This window comes from Oncorhynchus masou, chromosome 11 (genome assembly GCF_036934945.1).
Source record: "Oncorhynchus masou masou isolate Uvic2021 chromosome 11, UVic_Omas_1.1, whole genome shotgun sequence".
Classification (NCBI taxonomy): Eukaryota; Metazoa; Chordata; class Actinopteri; order Salmoniformes; family Salmonidae; genus Oncorhynchus; species Oncorhynchus masou.
Window position 1 is genome coordinate 43,372,644 of NC_088222.1, and position 21,208 is coordinate 43,393,851.

The window sequence follows — 21,208 nt, forward strand, 5'->3', positions numbered from 1 at the left end:
TCATTTATCCAGAGCAATTTACAGTTCCTTCATCTTAAGGTAGCTAGGTCAGTCAACCACATATCACGGTTATAAGAAGCAACAACAAGACAAGTGTGAGTGTTAGTGCAAGAAAGGAAAGGTTGTCTCTCTCTCGCTCTCTCTCTCTCTCTCTCTCTCCACCCCCATAACGCCTTACTCCCCCTGATAATGAGGGCCTGCAGGTCACAGTCACCCTCCACATTGACCCGAGCAGTCGACACACACTCATTTATAACTCCAATTTGTCACCCTGACAGGTCCGGGTGTGAAAGACTGCTGGGATGCCGAGGCACGGGCGTTTATTAGCACTTAGAAAGCCCTAAAATGTTGCACCTTGACAGCTCACCTCGTCCATCTCTCCCTCCCCAGCCTCCGCCGGCCTCCACTGACTATTTTTGTGGCAGTCCCAGCCACCATGTTTTATGTCATGTGAGGTTGAGATACGGACGTTGTTTTTTCGTGGCTATGGGACGTGTTTTCATGAGATTCCCCGGCCAAAGATGATGAGTTTTGAGAAGCTGTAAAGAACTGTATGCTTTCTGTCATGCATCCATTCTACATTTACATTGTAGTTATCCCGAGCAATTTACAGTTAGTGCATTCATCTTGGCATAGTCAGTACACTTTTCCTCAACAAAGTAGTTATCAGCAAAGTCAGAGCTAGGGGGGAGGGGGGAGACAAGTGTTGGGTTCAGGAATGTTTTTTTTTTGTGTGTGGGGGGGGGGTTTAAGGTACTCTTTGACAAGGTAGGATTTTAGGTGCTTTCGGAAGATGGGTAGGGACTCTGCTGTCCTAGCTGTCACCACCTGGGTGTCATAAGGGAGGAAGGAGAAAAGTAGTGGTTGGAAAATGGGTAGTGGCTGGACAATAGACATGACAAGAAACCTGATTTGTAAACAGTATTACCTCGTATAGCTACCCAAATGGAAACACGTATTTATCAAACACTGAAACGCTGTGTTTCACACATTGTCTCATCCTCTTCTGTCCAGTAAAATAAAACAGAAAAAAAACAGGTATCATATGCATGGCAGTGTGTCAGAACTCCCCTCAACCTGGTGGGTCCTGTGCGTTTTCTCCGTCATAAAGGAAATCATTTTTCATGCCCCGTCACCGCCGGGGTGGGGCCAGCTGCCTTTCATCCATCAGCCACCAAAAGGTTGGTGTTTGGGGGTCTGTGAGGGTAAGGGGAGGAATCCCCAGCTGTTGTGTGTTAACTGGACTCAGCTGACGGGCCTAACCAGGGGAGACAGCGTCTAAATGAGTGGCTCGACAAGGAAAAACACGCGCCACAAAAAAAAGAGGGGGATAAAATGAGGAGAAATGAGGGAAGGAGAGAAGTAAATGCACCATCAGGGTCCTGTGGCTGGGGGGGTTGGACCATCCTGGACTGGACTGACCCCCCCCCAGCTTCCCCTCCTCCCCCTTCTCATTTCCCTATCGTCCCCAAGGCAATATCTGTCTGGGTCCTTCAGTGCTTGCCTCACCATAGCAGCCCCAGCCTTCCCTGCCTCCATCAACCAGTCTCATTATCCAGAGTGGGTCCTTCCTTTATCCCTATCGGGAATTTGGAGATGATGAAACGTCCAGGGGAGAGCGTCGAGGGAGGTGTGTGTGTGTGCGCGTGAGTGTGTGTGTGCGTGCGTGCGTGCGTGTGTGTGTGTGAGGAGTCTCTGGGTGGGACAGATGTCCAAGCCACACGTGCCTTTAAGCTCCAAACAAGCCCCCCCTACACATACACACACACCTCCCCCTCAAAGCACCCGTCCAGCTCATGCCACCAATCCCCCCCAACACACACACTCACACACATGCACACTCCATGACAGCTGTGGTCCTAGCAGTAGACAGGGATATCTGTCTGCGTCCCAACACTAATAGCCCCTCCATTATGAGGGGTAACTAGAGATTGTCTGTCCCGGAGGAACACACACATGCGCACACACACACAGAATCTGACAGACACTTCTGCAATTTACAAGCAGGAGCAGCATATGGCTATCAGGTTTCATACCAAATGCCATTGATTATTTAGTTTCCAAAAATGTCATTTATTTCTGCACAATGCATGCCATTTCATTGTATAGCCTACCAAATTCTTACCTGGTCTTCCTTATGAACCCACGTTGACATAGACTATCTGCCATGTTGAGTAGATTTGTTGAACCAATAAGGCAATTTTACAAGAACTAAATATTTTTTATTTTACCTTTATTTAACTAGGCACGTCAGTTAAGAACAAATTTTTTACAATGACGGCCTAGGAACAGTGGGTTAACTGCCTTGTTCAGGGGCAGAGCGACATATTTTTACCTTATCAGCTCAGGGATTTGACCTAGCAACCTTTCAGGTAATGGCCCAACACTTTAACCACTAGACTACCTGCCGCCCCAAAACATCCCCAATTGCTTACTGTTTTCAGCTCATTACCCTCAATTGTGCAAATCAGCTCTGATTTTCCTTGAGAGAGAGAAAGAGACACACATGTAAAGGTGTGTGCAGGGTTGGAGTAACAGATTACAAAAAAACTAACAGTAATCCGTTAAAGTACCAGAAAAAAATATTGTAATCAGATTACCGATACTTTTGAAGAAGTAGATAATTACTTCTAGGATTACTTTCAAATTTAGAAGTGATGTTTGCGGGAATTTTCTTTTCATGAAACAGAGCCAGAACAATAAAAAATGTGTTACTGTCCCAATACTTTTGTAGCTCACTGTATAACACCCCACCCAACAGACTGTCACGCTGCGTAACACGGCTAACTAAGCTTATCATCACATAAAGCTGTACAATATTACAGATAGTCATGCTAATGTTTGGTGTTTGCGCTAGTGCCCAGTTGACTCCCATTCAGTCCTTGAAGGAGAGCTCTCCTTGTCTCAGAATTGCCCAGAATTTACAGGGTGCTGCTCAAAGAGCGAAGAGACATGAGAAAGGAGTTAGCTGGTCACTTTGAAACCCGACAAAACTCAAGGAACATTATATATTATGAGGTTTAAATGGCTCAGCTTCAAAATGTTAGTGATCAATTTAGTGATACCTGAGCCCTACCCATACCCTAGTTATTGATGAAAAAACAGGTACTACCCACCCTAACCCGATGAATAACGTCGGGGCCCGTCAGGCTCGCATCGGGTAGCAGAGCTCTAATGTCACTGTATGTGTGGCTGCATGTGTATTTGTGTCTTTTTGTGAATTTACAGGCTAATCCTAGTGAAAGTGTAGGGGCCAGGAAACCATGGGGCCCCCATGGAGAGGCCTACCATCTGCACACCACCCCCAGTCCCACCCACCCACTCACCAACAATCACTTTTATTGATCACCAATTTGGGGACCCCTCCAAGACACTCAATCCCCCCACCCCTATACATCTGCCTATGCATCTGGTTTCCGAGACAAAATAAACATATATCTCCCTCGTAGAGAAAACAGACATGCAAACCATAAGGCCATATAGACTGGGTTTCATGTCTGAAAAATATGTCAAAAATGACATTGTGACATTCTTGAGGGGTGGAGAGCCTAGGCCTATTTAATTCAACACATAAGAGATGAGGCAAAGATTGCGTACATTGACCTTTTCATTATAGGCACTGGCTGGTTTCATTGAATGTCAAACATACCCCATCGATACAGCACAGGAGACGGAGGCTTAGACGGCTATGAATAAACTATGACTTTATGTATATCCAGAGTCGTATAACGTATTAGGATTTGAATCTCCCATTTGGAATCGTATCAGGGGTCTGGGGGACTTGTTAAAGTGTGTGTGAGGATATTATGTTTCACTGGTTTCAAATCAGATCAATGCTTGAGGATGATAAAACGCAGTGATTAGTGTGTGTGTGGAGCCCTCAATAACCTAGTCTCCTGTGTGTGTGTGTGTGTGTGTGTGTGTATGTCTGTGGCAGATTGCCTCATATCAGCTTGAGATGCAAGTGGACAGATTGTCAGATGACCGCCTCAAACCACCACACAACAGAGCCTGAACACTCACTCTCTCTCTCCCCCTCGGTCCCCACCAGCCTAAGACCATCCCTCAATCTCTGTCTTTCTCCATCATCTACTTGAATATTTATTAATGAGTAGGGCTAGGGCTGGGCGATATGGCCAAAATCTCATATCCCGATATAGGTCATTTCATATCCCGATAAACGATACATATCACGATATAGCACATTTTCTGTAAATTCAATTTATAAATAGTTTATATAGAATGACCACATGTAAAGGCCTATTTCTTATTACAGTTTGAATTATACTCAACAAATGAAAAGGTACTTACTCATATTTGATTATTTATTTTATTGAGAACCTGTGCAAATTTTCAATTAAGCATGTAACAAAATCGGAAATATGAATGTACAAAATCTTTAAAAGGTAAATAGAAAACACTTCAACTATAGTTGCAAACAAAATAAATATAGGCCTAAAATATATATATATATATTTTTGGTGGCTTGCCTGTTTTCGCATATTATTTTGGCATTAATACGTGTCACATATCAATTTGCATTTGGTACCTTGGGTCGAGTGTTTGCACCAACTCACGAAACCCCTGTTTCTCGACTGTGTAAATTGGGGCCATGTCTTTGCAGATGTAAGTGGTAACGGCAGCTGTTATCTCCTTCCATCTTCATCATTCTTTGCCATATGGTGTGCCGCAGGCAAAAGCCTCTTGCAACGTCTGAGTCGGGCGTTTGTTTTGAGCACTCGACTGTACTTTTTTGGGTCTCATTCATAGACTCTCTCCGTACTGTTTCACATAATTCTTGCGTAGGTGGTAAAAGAGGTTAGTGGTGTTTGAGCCTGTTGCCGGGACTGGCCTGCGGCATATTTTGCAGTGGACGGTTTTCTGGTCCGTGTCAGACTTTTTATACCCAAACCACGTTCATGCGACCAGTTGCCCCTCTTTTAGGTACGAGCTCCGTGTCTCCGTGCTCTGTGTCATGTTCCCTCTTCCATGTTTGTTTGTGTTGCAAATTTCCTTCCACACGGCATGTGTGGAAGAACGCAAAGCGTCGTCCAATTGACGAAAAAGATTGCCGTAAAGAGTGTGATTTGCGACACAAGGAAATAAATGATAGAGCACAATATGAAACGCTAGAGGTTTTTCTATGGTCACATGATATATATATATATCGTCATATCGCCCAGCCCTAGGGCTGCTGAAAATGACTTGTCAGGAGGAAAAAATCACACACAAGCATCTTCCTGAACATCTGGTGAATGTGATGAACATTTGATGATACCGATAAAGTAGATTTTTAATTAAAAGTGAGCCGCCTGCCTGCCCCGAGCATTTATGTCAAATCATGAGCACAAACAATGCACTGATATATTAGCAAGGACCTGACATTGAATAGTGTCGTTGTAGTGGGGGCATATTGTAAGTGTGACACATTGCAAAGAGTCATTCGCCGGTCACTGGTGAAGAGATTGATATTATAAATACACAATGTTGAGATCGTTGATATTGTTGATTTTGTTGATTTTGTTTATATGCGCAGCTTCTTTTCTTTGTTCGATTCAATGTAATGGATATGTTTGCATATAGATGACAGAGTGGTAAGCTTAGACTTGTTTTTTGTTGTCATTTTGTAGGACAACTGTATTTGTCATTAGCGTACACAAACAGCTACATTGGATGAGAGACGCATGTTGACAGCTAACTCAAACAGCTGTGCCTTGTGATTGTTGACTGTAAAAGAGCTAGCTCACTTAAACACAGAAAAGGCGATAGATGGTGATAGATGGACTGGGGTTTCCGTCATTAGGGTCTATCCTTCTCATACAGTCCATTAGTGTGTTTTGTTTATAAGCAATGCCTGTGTGTATCTGTGTGTGTTTTTTTTTTTTACATATCTGTGTCTATGTGTGTGTGCATGTCTCTCGGCTTGTGTGGTGTGTCCCGCTCTGTGTGTCCCTGTGTGTGTGTGTGTTTCCCCCTCCTAATTGAAGTGGACCGTGCAGGCCCTGCGGTAAGGATTATACCTGGCTTTGTTGAGAGGCTTCCCCCAAGGGGGCGTCAGTACTGGCGGGTCAAGGGTCATCTGCTTAATCTTGCCCCACAGGGGCTTTATGGGTAATTGTCAGTGCTTAATCAAGTTTCTGTGGAGCCCTCTTCTCTCAAAGCTGCTGGTTTATGGGCCCTGGTCAAAAGTAGTGCACTAAATAGGCAATAGTCTTCCATTTGGGATGCATCCAGTGAAGCCAAGACAAGGAAGGAGAGCGAAGAGAGGAATCCAAGGAACTAGGAGCATGGGACCCTTGTATAGGGTGTGACAGGTCAACTCAAGCTTTCCCTAACCTTGTGGCCCTCCAATCCGGACCCGGGAAGTAGCAAGCTCAGTAGGTTCCCCCAAACCACATGCTGTGAATGGACGGGTCCCTAAGTAGTTTTGGTGGTGCACTGTTTTGGTCTGGGTTAATGATGTTTGGGTATAGGTTGATATGATGTTGGGATAAGGGCAGGGGCTGTGTGTGAGGTGTGAGCGGTTAAACACCAGCCTCAACAGTTAATTCAGTTTATTCACCCCAGAAAATCTCTCTTCTAGCATATATCTATGTGGCACTGTTGGGTGAAAATAAAACACATCCCCAATTCTCTCTCAATCTGACACTTCAATCTGGTATTACCTTGCTTATAAACAAAACACGCTGATGTATGTAGACACACACGCACCCACACACACACACTCGAGAAGGGACGCCACGCTATCTTGACAGTTGGAGAAATGATCACAAACGTAAGCGATGAGAGGGCCCCATTGACAGAGATAGGGAGTCCTCATAAGGGAGGTTACCCATCATCAGTATAGATAAAGAATGTCCTCATAAGGGGGGTTAGCCATGACATAGATAGGGAGTGTCCCCATAAGGATGGTTATGGTAATGTGCTCAGGTTTTGTTGGCTTTTCTCATCCTTCATTATAGGAGCGAGTTGTCATTAATCAGATTAAGTTCAGATCCACCCTGCTGGGGTGTCATTGCGGGGACATTAGTGGCTAAATTACAGTGTTAATGACCAGCACAACCCCCCGGGGTAAGCACATACACTCACACGCATGTATAAGTACACACACACAGATTGGTCCCTTAAAGATCTGTAGATTGAGTTTGAGACAAATTCATTACTGTAAAACAAGGCAGTTGCAGGGTACTGAATTGGGACCTACCATCACTCTCTATTCAATCAGTTGCAGAGTACTGAATTGGGACCTACCATCACTCTCTATTCAATCAGTTGCAGAGTACTGAATTGGGACCCACCATCACTCTCTATTCAATCAGTTGCAGAGTACTGAATTGGGACCTACCATCACTCTCTATTCAATCAGTTGCAGGGTACTGAATTGGGACCTACCATCACTCTCTATTCAATCAGTTGCAGAGTACTGAATTGGGACCTACCATCACTCTCTATTCAATCAGTTGCAGAGTACTGAATTGGGACCTACCATCACTCTCTATTCAATCAGTTGCAGGGTACTGAATTGGGGCCTACCGTCACTCTCTATTCAATCAGTTGCAGGGTACTGAATTGGGGCCTACCGTCACTCTCTATTCAATCAGTTGCAGGGTACTGAATTGGGGCCTACCGTCACTCTCTATTCAATCAGTTGCAGGGTACTGAATTGGGGCCTACCGTCACTCTCTATTCAATCAGTTGCAGGGTACTGAATTGGGGCCTACCGTCACTCTCTATTCAATCAGTTGCAGGGTACTGAATTGGGGCCTACCGTCACTCTCTATTCAATCAGTTGCAGGGTACTGAATTGGGGCCTACCGTCACTTTCTATTCAATCAGTTGCAGGGTACTGAATTGGGGCCTACCGTCACTCTCTATTCAATCAGTTGTCGGATACTGAAATGGGACACACCTGTGAACTGTTTTCAACACTAGTGTTTTCCTTGTCTAATAGTGAGAAATAACAGTCACCACCTCTGTCCCTGGTAGAGTGTTCAGCAATTAGGCTAGTGTTAATTAGTCTCACTCACACTAAGTGAGAAAGGAAGGAAAAACACATATTCTCGGTTCGCTAAGGGATAGTGATGCTTTTTGGAGTGTTTCTTTAAGAGTTTAAATGTGAATATCTCAATAGTATCTGTGTGTGTCTGTATCTGTGTGTATAATAATTGAGCGCAGTTGCAATTAATGCCTTCCAAATTGTCTTCCATTTTTTGGAGGAACACTTTTTGGATGGAAATCTTTCCTCTGACCTTCCTCCACAAAGGTGCGTTCTGACCCCTCTCCTGGTAGGCTTGATTACCAACAACAACGAGACGGCCTACAGGGAGGAGGTGAGGGCCCTCGGAGTGTGGTGTCAGGAAAATAACCTCACACTCAACGTCAACAAAACTAAGGAGATGATTGTGGACTTCAGGAAACAGCAGAGGGAACACCCCCCTATCCACATCGATGGAACAGTAGTGGAGGGTAGTAAGTTTTAAGTTCCTCGGCATACACGTCACAGACAAACTGAATTGGTCCACTCACACAGACAGCATCGTGAAGAAGGTGCAGCGGCGCCTCTTCAACCTCAGGAGGCTGAAGAAATTTGGCTTGTCACCAAAAGCACTCACAAACTTCTACAGATGCACAATCGAGAGCATCCTGGCGGGCTGTATCACCGCCTGGTATGGCAACTGCTCCGCCCACAACCGTAAGGCTCTCCAGAGGGTAGTGAGGTCTGCACAATGCATCACCGGGGGCAAACTACCTGCCCTCCAGGACACCTACACCACCCGATGTTACAGGAAGGCCATAAAGATCATCAAGGACAACAACCACCCGAGCCACTGCCTGTTCACCCCGCTATCATCCAGAAGGCGAGATCAGTGCAGGTGCATCAAAGCTGGGACCGAGAGACTGAAAAACAGCTTCTATCTCAAGGCCATCAGACTGTTAAACAGCAACCACTAACATTGAGTGGCTGCTGCCAACACACTGACTCAACTCCAGCCACTTTAATAATGGGAATTGATGTGAAATGATGTAAAATATATCACTAGCCACGTATATACTGTACTCTATATCATCTATTGCATCCTTATGTAATACATGTATCACTAGCCTCTTTAACTATGCCACTTTGTTTACATACTCATCTCATATGTATATACTGTACTCGATACCATCTACTGTACCTTGCCTATGCTGCTCTGTACCATCACTCATTCATATATCTTTATGTACATATTCTTTATCCCCTTACACTTGTGTATAAGACAGTAGTTTTGGAATTGTTAGTTAGATTACTTGTTGGTTATTACTGCATTGTCGGAACTAGAAGCACAAGCATTTCGCTACACTCGCATTAACATCTGCTAACCATGTGTATGTGACAAATAAAATTTGATTTGATTTGATCATTTTACTGGCAGATTTGACTGCTCCGCACTTTCCATACTAATGGGAGAAGGTTCAGTGTGGACGTAGTGAGAACGTCTACACATTGATATCATTTCTGAATATTACTAATCAGTTCATCATAACGTATGCAACACATTCACCCCCATGACTCTCTCACACATCAATAAATCATCTACCAGCCTTGATGTCCCAATCTCAAATTCACACATATTTTCAAAGATGAGTGTGCGATTTTGTGTTGAAAGCTGAGTAACTTTAGAAGGTGAAGACACCCCCTATTTTCACAAGTTTCCCCATCAGCTAACTGTGGGACAGAAGCTGACGTGAAAGCACATTTTTTGGCAAGGTCCATTTTTTACAAAAATGGGGTTAAGGGGTGATATTTGAGAAGGAAAGGAGCCTGGGGTTAGACAGTGATCCCTCTCATAGTTTCAGGTACACCCCACCCGCCCACCCCTCCAAATCCCTAGTGGCTTAGGCCAGGCTGCTAGCTCGAAGGCAAGTGTAGCTTTGGACTCTTTAGGTAGGCCACTGTATGTCAAGATCTCATCTGGGAGCAACAAAAGCCTGGATCACACCTGAAACCTGATAGGGACTCAAAAAGAGAAGGAGAGAAAGAACAAGGAGAGAGAGAGAGAGAGAGAGAGAGAGAGAGAGAGAGAAAGAAAATGCCTTCAGGTAGCGACCGCAAGCAGGCTTAAGAGAGATGAGATGAGAGGAGAAAGAGGGATGAGGGGAACGAAGGATCGGGGGGGTGACTGACCGAAGACACCTTACAGGCAGATCATTCATGCATTATTAATAGAGAGAGAGAGAGCAGTGCGGTTGGTGTCTGAGTAGGCACTGGCGATTATCAATGCGAGATGTACTCACAAATAAACCTTGATGAAGCCCAAGTTCACCGTACAATGGATAGCTCCAACAACCGAAGTGACATAGGCTAGAAAATCTTTAAATTACATTTTTTTTAAATCACCAAATGCAAATACCAATGTAACCAGGGTACACAAGCTATAGCCTCCGATAGCAGCATATTTCATATCAACCGACAAAATGACACACTACTCAAGTCAGCTCAGCCAAAGACCGATGTAGCATCCACAGATATACTCAATAGGGGGCACTAAAAGTTCAGTATATAAACGTATTTAATTCGAAAAGTTTGAAAAGCAAACGCCTTAGCCTTTCACAATGCATTTACAATTCTTCCAAAGCACCACGCGCACACACACAGACACACACACACACACACACACATAATAATATTATTATTATGTGAAATAGTATTACACACATGGTACCATCAGGTGTTTGGAAATTGCTCCCAAGGATGAACCAGACTTGTGGAGGTCTACAATTTGTTTTCCTGAGGTCTTGGCTGATTTCTTTTGATTTTCCCAAATAAGCACTGAGTTTGAACTTAGGCCTTAAAATACATCCACAGGTACAATTCCAATTCACTCAAATGATGTCAATTAGCCTATCAGAAGCTTCTAAAGCCATGACATCATTTTCTGGTACAGTCAACTTAGTGGATGTAACTTCTGACCCATTGGAATTGTGAAATAATCTGTCTGTAAACAATTGTTAGAAAAATTACTTGTATCATGCACAAAGTAGATGTCCTAACTGACTGGCCAAAACTATAGTTTGCTAACAAGAAATTTGTGGAGTGATTGAAAAATGAGTGTTAATGACTCGAACCTCAGTGTTTGTAAACGTCTGATTTCAACTATATATTATAATTAAGGTTCTGACATAATTTCCATATCAACAATCGAAAGGACTGAAAAATTCAGTTTAAAACGTCTCATCAAAACAAAATTCTAGCTTTATAAATCAAATGCATCAAAGGGATGTTGTGTATTTTCATGTTCAGTTAAACAATAGCCTAACCCGCAAATTGCAAAGGAAATGGAAATGAATTAGGCCTACCTTAACTTTTAAATTAAGTCCATTTGTCTGTCCTTCAGGCTAAACCTCTCAGTGTGACAGCATTTCATGGCCAAGGATGACACTTTTTTAACCTTTATTTAACTAGGAAAGTCAGATAACAACAAATTCTTATTTTACAATGCGGCCTACCCCAGCCAAACCCTACCCTAACCTGGATGACGTTGGGCCAATTGTGCGCCGACCTATGGGAATCTCGATCATAGCCAGTTGTGATACAGCCCGGGATCAAACCAGGGTCTGTAGTGACACCTGTAGCACTGAGATGCAGTGCATTAGACCGCTGCGCCACTCAGGAGCCCTAAAATGATCAAACCTGGCTTCCATTTGAACACTGATAAGGTCCAATATACTGTAAAACATTCCTCTCCTCTCTGATTGGCTGTGTGCCAGGCTGCTTTGTCAGGGCGAGTATGGTACATTAAATTGGATGATTTTCTGTCCCTTCCTCTGATGGTCAGGAAGTGCAGGTGTTGGTATCCCTCTCTGAATTATCCAAGTTATCCTTGAAAATACAACTTGAAAACGTTTGGGGTGCAGTACAGTGTACATTTGTCCTTTTCTTTTTCTAGCTAGCTTCAATAATTTCAAGGGATGCGGGCGCCATATTATGTAGACACTGCCAAATGAACAGAGCTTACCCACCCGCAATACGCATGCACAAAATATGAAATTGGCTCAATGCAACAAATGAAGCTAGGCAAAGCAGCGAGGTCTATGCTGTTCATTGACAGTGACTGGAATCAGGAACGGCCGCGAATGCCACAAGTTTTGAATGGATTTGAATTGATGGGAAGGAAGGCATGAATACCCTAACACGTTTTGATGGAGTTATAGCACATTTTGAGATTTTGAGCATAAAACAACCTTGAAAGAAAACAGATGATGAAACAGCTTTTCTTATTAGATTATCACAGGGTAAGCACTGCCACTGTATGAAAGACAGTGTCTTGTTTTGTTGTTCGCATGAGACCAAATTATGATTGGCCTTCGCAGGCCTCTCAGTGAGATGGTTATTCAGCTCTTCATGTGATTGGCTGACACACTCACACATTGTTGACATGAGGGTTGAAGTTACCCCTAAGCACTGATCCAAGGTCATATACTCCCGTTTTTACTCCCAATGGTTAAAGTTGGGACTAACAGATGATAAGATGACTCTAGATTTGTCATTAAGGGCAACTTCTACCCAAAGCACTGAAACTACCTAGAACTCTGTCCAAACGTCTCCAATCACTAGCCACTTGTGGCCTAAGTGAAATACGAACAAATACCAACTCCACTATCCTCATAGTTATTTTTAACACACTAATACAGGCTACTGCCATTTTCCAACAGACTCCATTCAGTTTAATCCATATCATCAGCAGCCTGGCATTACAGTATATTGGATTGAGTCCAGAGCAATATCCCTTCTCCTCATAAACTTTATCCTCACGGAAACTTTATCCTCTGGTGCTAGCTTAAGGGCATAGCCAGGCACCAATTGGATAGTGGCAGAGTGAAATAACGATTGAATGCGGGTCAATTCGGAGAGATATGGAAGGAGAGCAACAGACTACACTAATGGAAGTGGCGAAGAGGTGCAGAAGAATCTGATAAAGAGTCATTCAATGGGAATACAGATTGAGGGAAGAAGAAGGGTTGATGGTTGATTACATCTGGCCTCTAGGTGTGGTTTGATAGAGGGTGGTTGGTTATTTTTGGTAGAGTTGATGTTGTTGGTGTGCGTGGTTGTATGTGTGTGTAGGTGTGTTTGTGAGTGTTCGTATTTCTATAAGCTTTTGTCTTATGCTCTGTGTGCAAGTGTGTGTACATGTTTGTCTCTTTTGTATGTTCTGTAAGTGTTTGTATTTCTGTCTCATGCATATGGATGTGTGTGTGTCTGGGGAGTGTGTTAGGCCGATTGAATAATTCATCCACCTTGTGTCAGAAAGGAGCCTGTCCATTATTGATGAGCCGCTATGCCACCAGCACACGCGAGCACACACACACACACACACACACACACACACACACACACACACACACACACACACACACACACACACACACACACACATACACACACACTCAGGACACTGAGTAAATGAAGACCATAGAGAGGCAACACGCACACACACACATGCACACACACACACACACACTCAGGACACTGAGCCAATGAAGACCATAGGAAGGCAACACACACACACACCAATTTTTTAATCACAAGTCATATCATTATTATCCCAGTATTGAGAGGCTTTGGGTCATTCAACTAAATCATACACTGAGAGCCGCTCCTGCGTGTTGAATTTCATCTGTTTTGCATTCACCCTTTTTTTTTAAACTTGATAGACTTTTAGACTTGATAGCGGAGACAGCACAAAGCTTTATGGCATACAGGTCGTACTTACACATGAAACTTAGACTACATTATAATGCATTCATGCAGCCACCCTGCACAGTGAAAGATGTGGTAGACTACTCTAACTTACGATTTCTGATGTGGACTTTCAAGGTATCTTTGTGACTCTCCCTTACAGAGGGAAAAGCAGAGCTATTATGATCTTGCTATTACCTCTCCAATTGTATTACATCAACACGAAGTGCTTAGGGGGTTAGGGGTTGTTTTGGAATTGGGAAGTAGGCGTAGTACTCTGTATCACCCTCTCTCTTTTCAATTCAATCTGCAATTGTGCTTTATTGGCAATAAATATGTACGGAAATTGCCAAAGCTAACTATAATAATGAATGTTTGCTGGATAATAACAATTGCCCCCCCTCTCCCTCCCCTCTCTTACCAGTCTTGAGGGATGACTTCAGGCAGACACCCAGTGACGTAGTCGTGGCGGCAGGGGAGCCGGCGGTCATGGAGTGCATCCCCCCGCGGGGCCATCCGGAGCCCACCATCTCCTGGAAGAGGAACAACATGAAGGTCAACGACCACGACGAGAGGATCACCGTGAGTCCTATCCATCTGTATATAGGACCTCTGTTTCATCCTTCTATACTTTCATTGTTGTGGCTATGCAAAAAAAGAGGCCTGTACAGTGCATTCGGAAAGTATTCAGACCCCGTGACTTTTCCCACATTTTGTTACGTTACAGCCTTATTCTAAAATGGATTCAATTGTTTTTGCCCCCTCATCAATCTACACACAATACCCCATAATGACAAAGCAAAAACAGATTTTTAGAGATTTTAGCTAATTTAACCATAAGTATTCAGACCCTTTAGTCAGTACTTTGTTGAAGCACCTTTGGCAGTGATTACAGCCTCAAGTCTTTTTGGGTTTGACACTCAAGTTTGGCAAACCTGTATTTGGCGAGTTTCTCCCATTCTTCTCTACAGATCCTCTCGAGCTCTGTCAGGTTGGATGGGGAACGTCGCTGCACAGCTATTTTCAGGTCTTTACAGAGATGTTCGATCGGGTTCAAGTCCAGGCTCTGGCTGGGCCACTCAAGGACATTCAGAGACTTGTCCCTGAACCCACTCCTGTGTTGTCTTGGCTGTGTGCTTAGGGTTGTTGTCCTGTTGGAAGGTGAACCTTTGCCCCAGTGTGAGATCCTGAGTGCTCTGAAGCAGGTTTTCATCGGGGATCTTTCTGTACTTTGCTTCTTTCAAATTTCTCATGATCCTAACTAGTCTCTCAGTCCGTGCCGCTGAAAAACATCCCCACAACATGATGCTGCCACCACCATGCTTCACCGTAGGGATGGTGACAGGTTTCCTCCAGACGTGATGCTTGGCCTTCAGGCCAGAGAGTTCAATCATCAGACCAGATAATCTTCTTTCTCATGGTCTGAGAGTCTTGAGCTGCCTTTTGGCAAACTCCAAGCGGGCTGTCATGTGCTTTTTACTGAGGAGTGGCTTCTGTCTGGCCACTCTACCATAAAGGCCCAATTGGTGAAGTGCTGCAGAGATGGTTGTCCTTCTGAAAGATTCTCCCATCTCCACAGAGGAACTCTGGAGCTCTTTCAGAGTGACCATCGGGTTCTTGGTCACCTCTCTGACCATGACTATTCTCCCCAGTTGCTCTGTTGGGCCGGCAGCCAGCTCTAGGAAGAGTCTTGGGGGTTCTAAACATCTTCCGTATAAGAATGATGGAGGCCACTGTGTTCTTGGGGACCTTCATTACTGCAGACATGTTTTGATACCCTTTCCCAGATCTGTGCCTCAACACAATCCTGTCTTGGAGCTCTATGGACAATTCCTTCAACCTCATGGCTTAGTTTTTGCTCTGACATGCACTGTCAACTGTGGGACCTTATATAGACAGCTGTGTGCCTTTCAAAATGATATTCAATCAATTTAATTTTCTACAGGTGGACTCCAATCAAGTGGTAGAAACATCTCAAGGATGATCAATGAAAGCAGGATGCACCTGAGCTCAATTTTGAGTCTCATAGCAAAGGGTCTGAATACTTATGTAAATAAGGTATTTCTGTTTGTATTTTTAAATACATTTGCAAAAAATCTTAAAATCTGTTTTCGCTTTGTCATTATGAGGTATTGTGTGTAGATTGATGAGGACATTTTTTTTATTTAATCCATTTTAGAATACGGCTGGAACAACATCTGGAAAAATCAAGGCATCTGATTACTTTCCCAATGCACTGTATATCCGTCTATCTATTATATCTATGACATAGTCCCTTCAGAAAGTATTCACAACCTTTGACTTTTTCTTAATTTTGTTGTGTTTAAATGTAATTTAAAAAATGATCAAATAATAAGTTTCATGGACTCTGTGGCAATGATGATGTTTAACATTATTTTTTAATGACTACCTCGTCTCTCTTCTCCACACATACAGTTATCTGTCAGGTCCCTCAGTCGAGCAGTGAATTTAAAACCACTAAGAACAGGGAGGCTTTCCAATGCCTTGCAAAGATGTGCACCTGTTGGTGAAAATAAAATAAAAAGCTGACATTGAATAGCAGTTTGAGCATGGTGAAGTTAATAATTACACTTTGGATGGTGTATCAACACACCCAGTCACAACAAATATACAGTCGTCTTTCCTAACTCAGTTGCTGGAGAGGCATGAAACTGCTCTGGGAGGCCAATGGTGACTTTAAAACACGTACAGAGTTTAATGGCTGTGATAGGAGAAATCTGAGGATGGATCAACAACATTGTAGTTACTCCACAATACTAACCTAATTGACAAAATGAAAAGATCGAAGCCTGTACAGAATAAAAATATTCCAAAACATGCACCCTGTTTGCAGAAAGGCACAAAAGTAATACTGCAAAGAAATGCGGCAAAGCAATTAGCTTTTTGTCCTGAATACAAAGTGTTATGTTTGGGGCAAATCCAATACAACACATTACTGAGTATCACTCTCCATATTTTCAAGCATAGTGGCGGCTGCATCATGTTATGGGTATGCTTGTAATCATTAAGGACGGGGGAGTTTTTCAGGATAAAAAAAAATTGAAATTAAGGTAAGCACAGGCTAACTCCTAGAGGAAAACCTGTTTGTTCGCTTTCCACCAGACACTGGGAGATTAATTCACCTTTCAGCAGAACAATAACCTAAAACACAAGGCCAAATCTACTCTGAAATTACTTACCAAGATGACAGTGATGTTCCTCAGTGACCGAGTTACAGTTTTGATTTAAATATACTTGAAAATTGATTGGAAGAACTGATAAATGGTTGTCTAGCAATGATCAACATCCAATTTGAAAGAGCTTGAGGAATTTTTGAAAATAATAGTCATATAATTATTTATTGTGTGTCCCTTTCAGGAAATATGTCTCACAGCTCAACAAACACCAGCACAGCATCACCAATAGGTGCATAAATACATAAATCACAAGCAATAACTAAAAAATAAAACACAATTGGGCAAATGTTGCACAATCCAGGTGTGGAAAGTTCTTAGAGACTTATCCAGAAAGACTCACAGCTTAATCGCTCCCAAAGGTGCTTCTACAATTGCTACCCAAAGGCGCTTCTACAATTGCTACCCAAAGGTGCTCCCAATACTTCTCCTAAGTATTGACTCAGGGGTGTTTTTGTCTTGATAAATTACCAAACATTTCTAAAAACATGTTTTGTTTTGTCATTATGCGGTATTTTGTGTAGATGGATGAGAAAAAATTATATTTAATCTAGTTTGAATTCAGGCTGTAACACAACAAAATGTGAAATAAGTCAAGGGGTATGAATACTTCTGAAAGCACTGTATGTGATATAGACACACATGGCATTTGAATTTCATTCATAGGACATTTGAAAAACATTTAAACACAATCATATTGTTTTACAATTCATATATTTGACAACCTGCCCATTTGAGGTTTGGACCTACAATATTTGGCTGCCAAACCAGGACTTTCATCCTCTTGTGCCACCAGGGAAGCCCTGTTTCATCATCATACATGTTCAGTATATAGCCATGGCAGTATGGCCAATCAGGAATTATATGCTTCCTTTTAAGCGTTCTTAGACGTAACTAACCCAGGGAAATACTAGTAACTGGGCTATTCACCATCACTCCACCCATCCTCTTTACATGTTGCGTACATCTGGGCCCATAGTTACAAGGTATCCAAGACTACGAGTGCTGATCTAGGATAACTTTAGCTTTATATCTGAGGTGTTTTAAAAAAAAAGTTGAACAGTCAATTACATTCAGTCTAAATTCTGCATTTCTGACTGGATTTATAAATCTGGACAAATTTAAAGATATTTTCTCTTAGTAGAGTATATCTGATCCTCAATTTCATTTTTGTTCTAAAGAAATGCGGTTCCAGAAACAGTTGGATTGAATGTGTTCAGAGCTGCAGCCAGATAAGTAGCCCTATGCAGCCCCATGAGACAGCTGTGGTCGTGTGTTTATTCTTCAATTTTATACACGGTCAATCAGGACACAGCACACAACTTTTGATTTGTAAAAATGTTCCCATCTCTTCATGATGTTGTGAACTTTTAACACTGTACTTTATGATTGTCTATCTTCTCACATGTCGAAAGTCTTTTTCCGTTGGATAGAGCTTCCTTTATCATTTTTTTTAAATCAATTTTGAATTCAGGCTGAAACACAACAATATATGGAATAATTCAAAGGGTATGAATACTTTCTGAAGGCACTGTATAACTACAGTTGAAGTCGGAAGTTTACATACACCTTAGCCAAATACATTTAAATCAGTTTTTCACAATTCCTGACATTTAATCCTAGTAAAAATTCCCTGTCGTAGGTCAGTTAGGATCACCACTATATTTTAATAATGTGAAATGTCAGAATAAGAGTAGAGAGAATGATTTATTTCAGCTTTTATTTCTTTGATCACTTTCCCAGTGGGTTAGAGATTTACATACACTCAATTAGTATTTGGTAGCATTGCCTTTAAATTCTTTGTCTTGGTGGCCTTGGGCCATTTTGCCACAACTTTGGAAGTATGCTTGTGGTCATTGTCCGTTAGGAAGACCCATTTGCGACCAAGATTTAACTTCCTGACTGATGTCTTGAGATGTTTCTTCAATATGTCCACATGATTTTCCTTCCTCATGATGCCATATATTTTGTGAAGTGCACCAGTCCCTCCTGCAGCAAGCACCCCCACAACATGATGCTGCCACCCCCGTGCTTCACGGTTGGGATGGTGTTCTTCGGCTTGCAAGCCTCCCCCTTTTTCTTCCAAACATTATGATGGTCATTATGGCCAAACAGTTCTATTTTTGTTTCATCAGACCAGAGGACATTTCTCCAAAAAGTACGATCTTTGTCCCCATGTGCAGTTGCAAACCGTAGTCTAGTTTTTTTATGGCGGTTTAATGGCAAAAGCAGGTGTAATGGCAAAAGCAGACCCACCACAACAACAGAAGCAGACCCACCACCACCTCTGCTCTCCCTGAGGCTTTAAGCACTCAGATACACTATACAATACACTACACGTCACTTATCTAAATAGAACCCAGCTAGCACATAACGTTCTAAGAGCCACATGTTTCGTAGAGCTTGGGGGGAGCATGGTTGTCCTATGGTTAATTTGCATACAATCTTCCCACAACTTTCTGGGAGTGGTGCACCATCGTTGCTTGGCTTTGGAAAATTCTCTGCACATTTAAGGAACTTCACACAATAAAAACAATTATATTATTGGTATTTTATTAGGAACTTTCCTAATCATTTTTTATATTTAACTAGGCAAGTCAGTTAAGAATAAATTGTTATTTACAATGATGGCCTAGAAACAGTGGGTTAACTTCCTTGTTCAGGGGCAGAATGACAGATTTTTAGCGTGTCAGCTTGGGGATTTGATCTTGCAACCCCGCGTTTACATTTAATTTAATAAATAGTTTGGGAACGTTAAAAAACAATGTTCTTCTGTGGGTATTTCTGTACTTAAGCACGTTTCCTACAGGATTCCTCATAGTTCTATTTTAAGTTGTGTTCTCAAATTGTTCTGAGAACGTTAAGAAAACGTCCCATAAAAACCACAAGAAAACGTACTTAACGTTCAGAGACCGTTCTAAGAATGTTATTTAAAAACATATACATTCTGTTCTCAGCATCAACAAAACTCCCAATTCTCTTGTTAAGTGTGTTCAGATGTGTTGGCCACACCCACTAATTGGCTACAATTGATCTTAAAGAGAGCTTGTTTCCTTTGAAATGGGGTCTGTTTGAATAAACTAAAATGAACAGCTTTGTATGCGTAAAAAAATAAAACGTAGCATGCTAGCCCCATCCTGTTGGTGAAGTGGACTAATTCCATGGATATAGAACAGAAGATTATAGGTTTGAATCTCTCTGATGCCTAGTCACAATAAAAAATAAATGTATTTCCATGCCTAATGCCTAATGAAATACATTTCCATGTGTCCTATCTGTGCTTGGATTTCAAAAAGTTCACCCAAAATAAGCTAGTCATTTTATAAAAAGTTTGATTGAAACATCATTTTTTTTCTCAGAGTTTTAATAAGACCTCGCAGAAAAACTTCAGAAAACCTCCATGCAACCTAAAAATAAACGTTCCCAGAACAGGCAAAATGTTCTGTTTTACTGGTCAGGAAACGTATTGCTTCGTTCCCACAACCAATGGAAACAAGAAACATACGTATCCACAATGTCCAAGGAACCAAATGTGCTAGCTGGGAAGGCTATTGTTTAATGTAGTCTACATTTTTTGGGAGAGAGAAATAGAGAGAGTGGGGTAGGGTGAGGTGAGGTTGGAGAAAGAGAGAGACAGACAGACAGAAAACAGAACAAGAGTAGGGTGGTATATAGGGGGGAGAGTGAGCTAGAAAGAGAGAGAGGCAATGTGATGCCAGGGCTGTGGAGAGAGATTGAGCGAAAGAGAACAAGGGAGAGATGGAAGGAGAAAGAGAGCGAGAAAGAGAAGGAGACAACCATAATCAGTAACAGATAACCAAATGCCTAAAATGTTGTTTACTCAATATATAACATGACAGAGTGAATGGGCTTGGGGACATGATAGGGACATCATCACTCTTCCCTCTGTGGTGGCTTTTAAGGGAACACTGTGGCTTTACTTCTTGACCAGTGGAGGCTGCTGAGGGGAGGACGGCTCATAATAATGGCTGCAACGGCATTAAACCATATGTTTGATGTATTTGATATCATTCCACCTATTCCGCTCCAGCCTTTACCACGAGCCCGTCCTCCTCATTAAGGTGCCACCAAGCTCCTGTGTTTCTGACTAACATGTTTGTTTATCCCCTCTCTCCCTCCTTTCCCCTTAACTATAGATCCGAGGAGGAAAGTTGATGATTTCAAACACGAGGAAGAGCGATGCGGGCATGTTTGTGTGTGTGGGCACCAATATGGTGGGAGAAAGGGACAGCGACCCAGCAGAACTTGTGGTGTTTGGTGAGTGGAGTTTCAA

General features: G+C 42.5%; 1 protein-coding gene across 1 annotated transcript in view; it reads left to right on the forward strand.

The window, feature by feature from the left end:
* Positions 1–21,208, forward strand: part of LOC135548727 (roundabout homolog 2-like) — a 132,498-nt gene that overhangs the window by 43,870 nt on the left and 67,420 nt on the right. The window contains exons 3-4 of the mRNA XM_064978593.1: positions 14,145–14,302; positions 21,072–21,192. Coding sequence (XP_064834665.1) covers positions 14,145–14,302; positions 21,072–21,192 — 279 coding nt within the window. The remainder of the gene's footprint in view (positions 1–14,144; positions 14,303–21,071; positions 21,193–21,208) is intronic.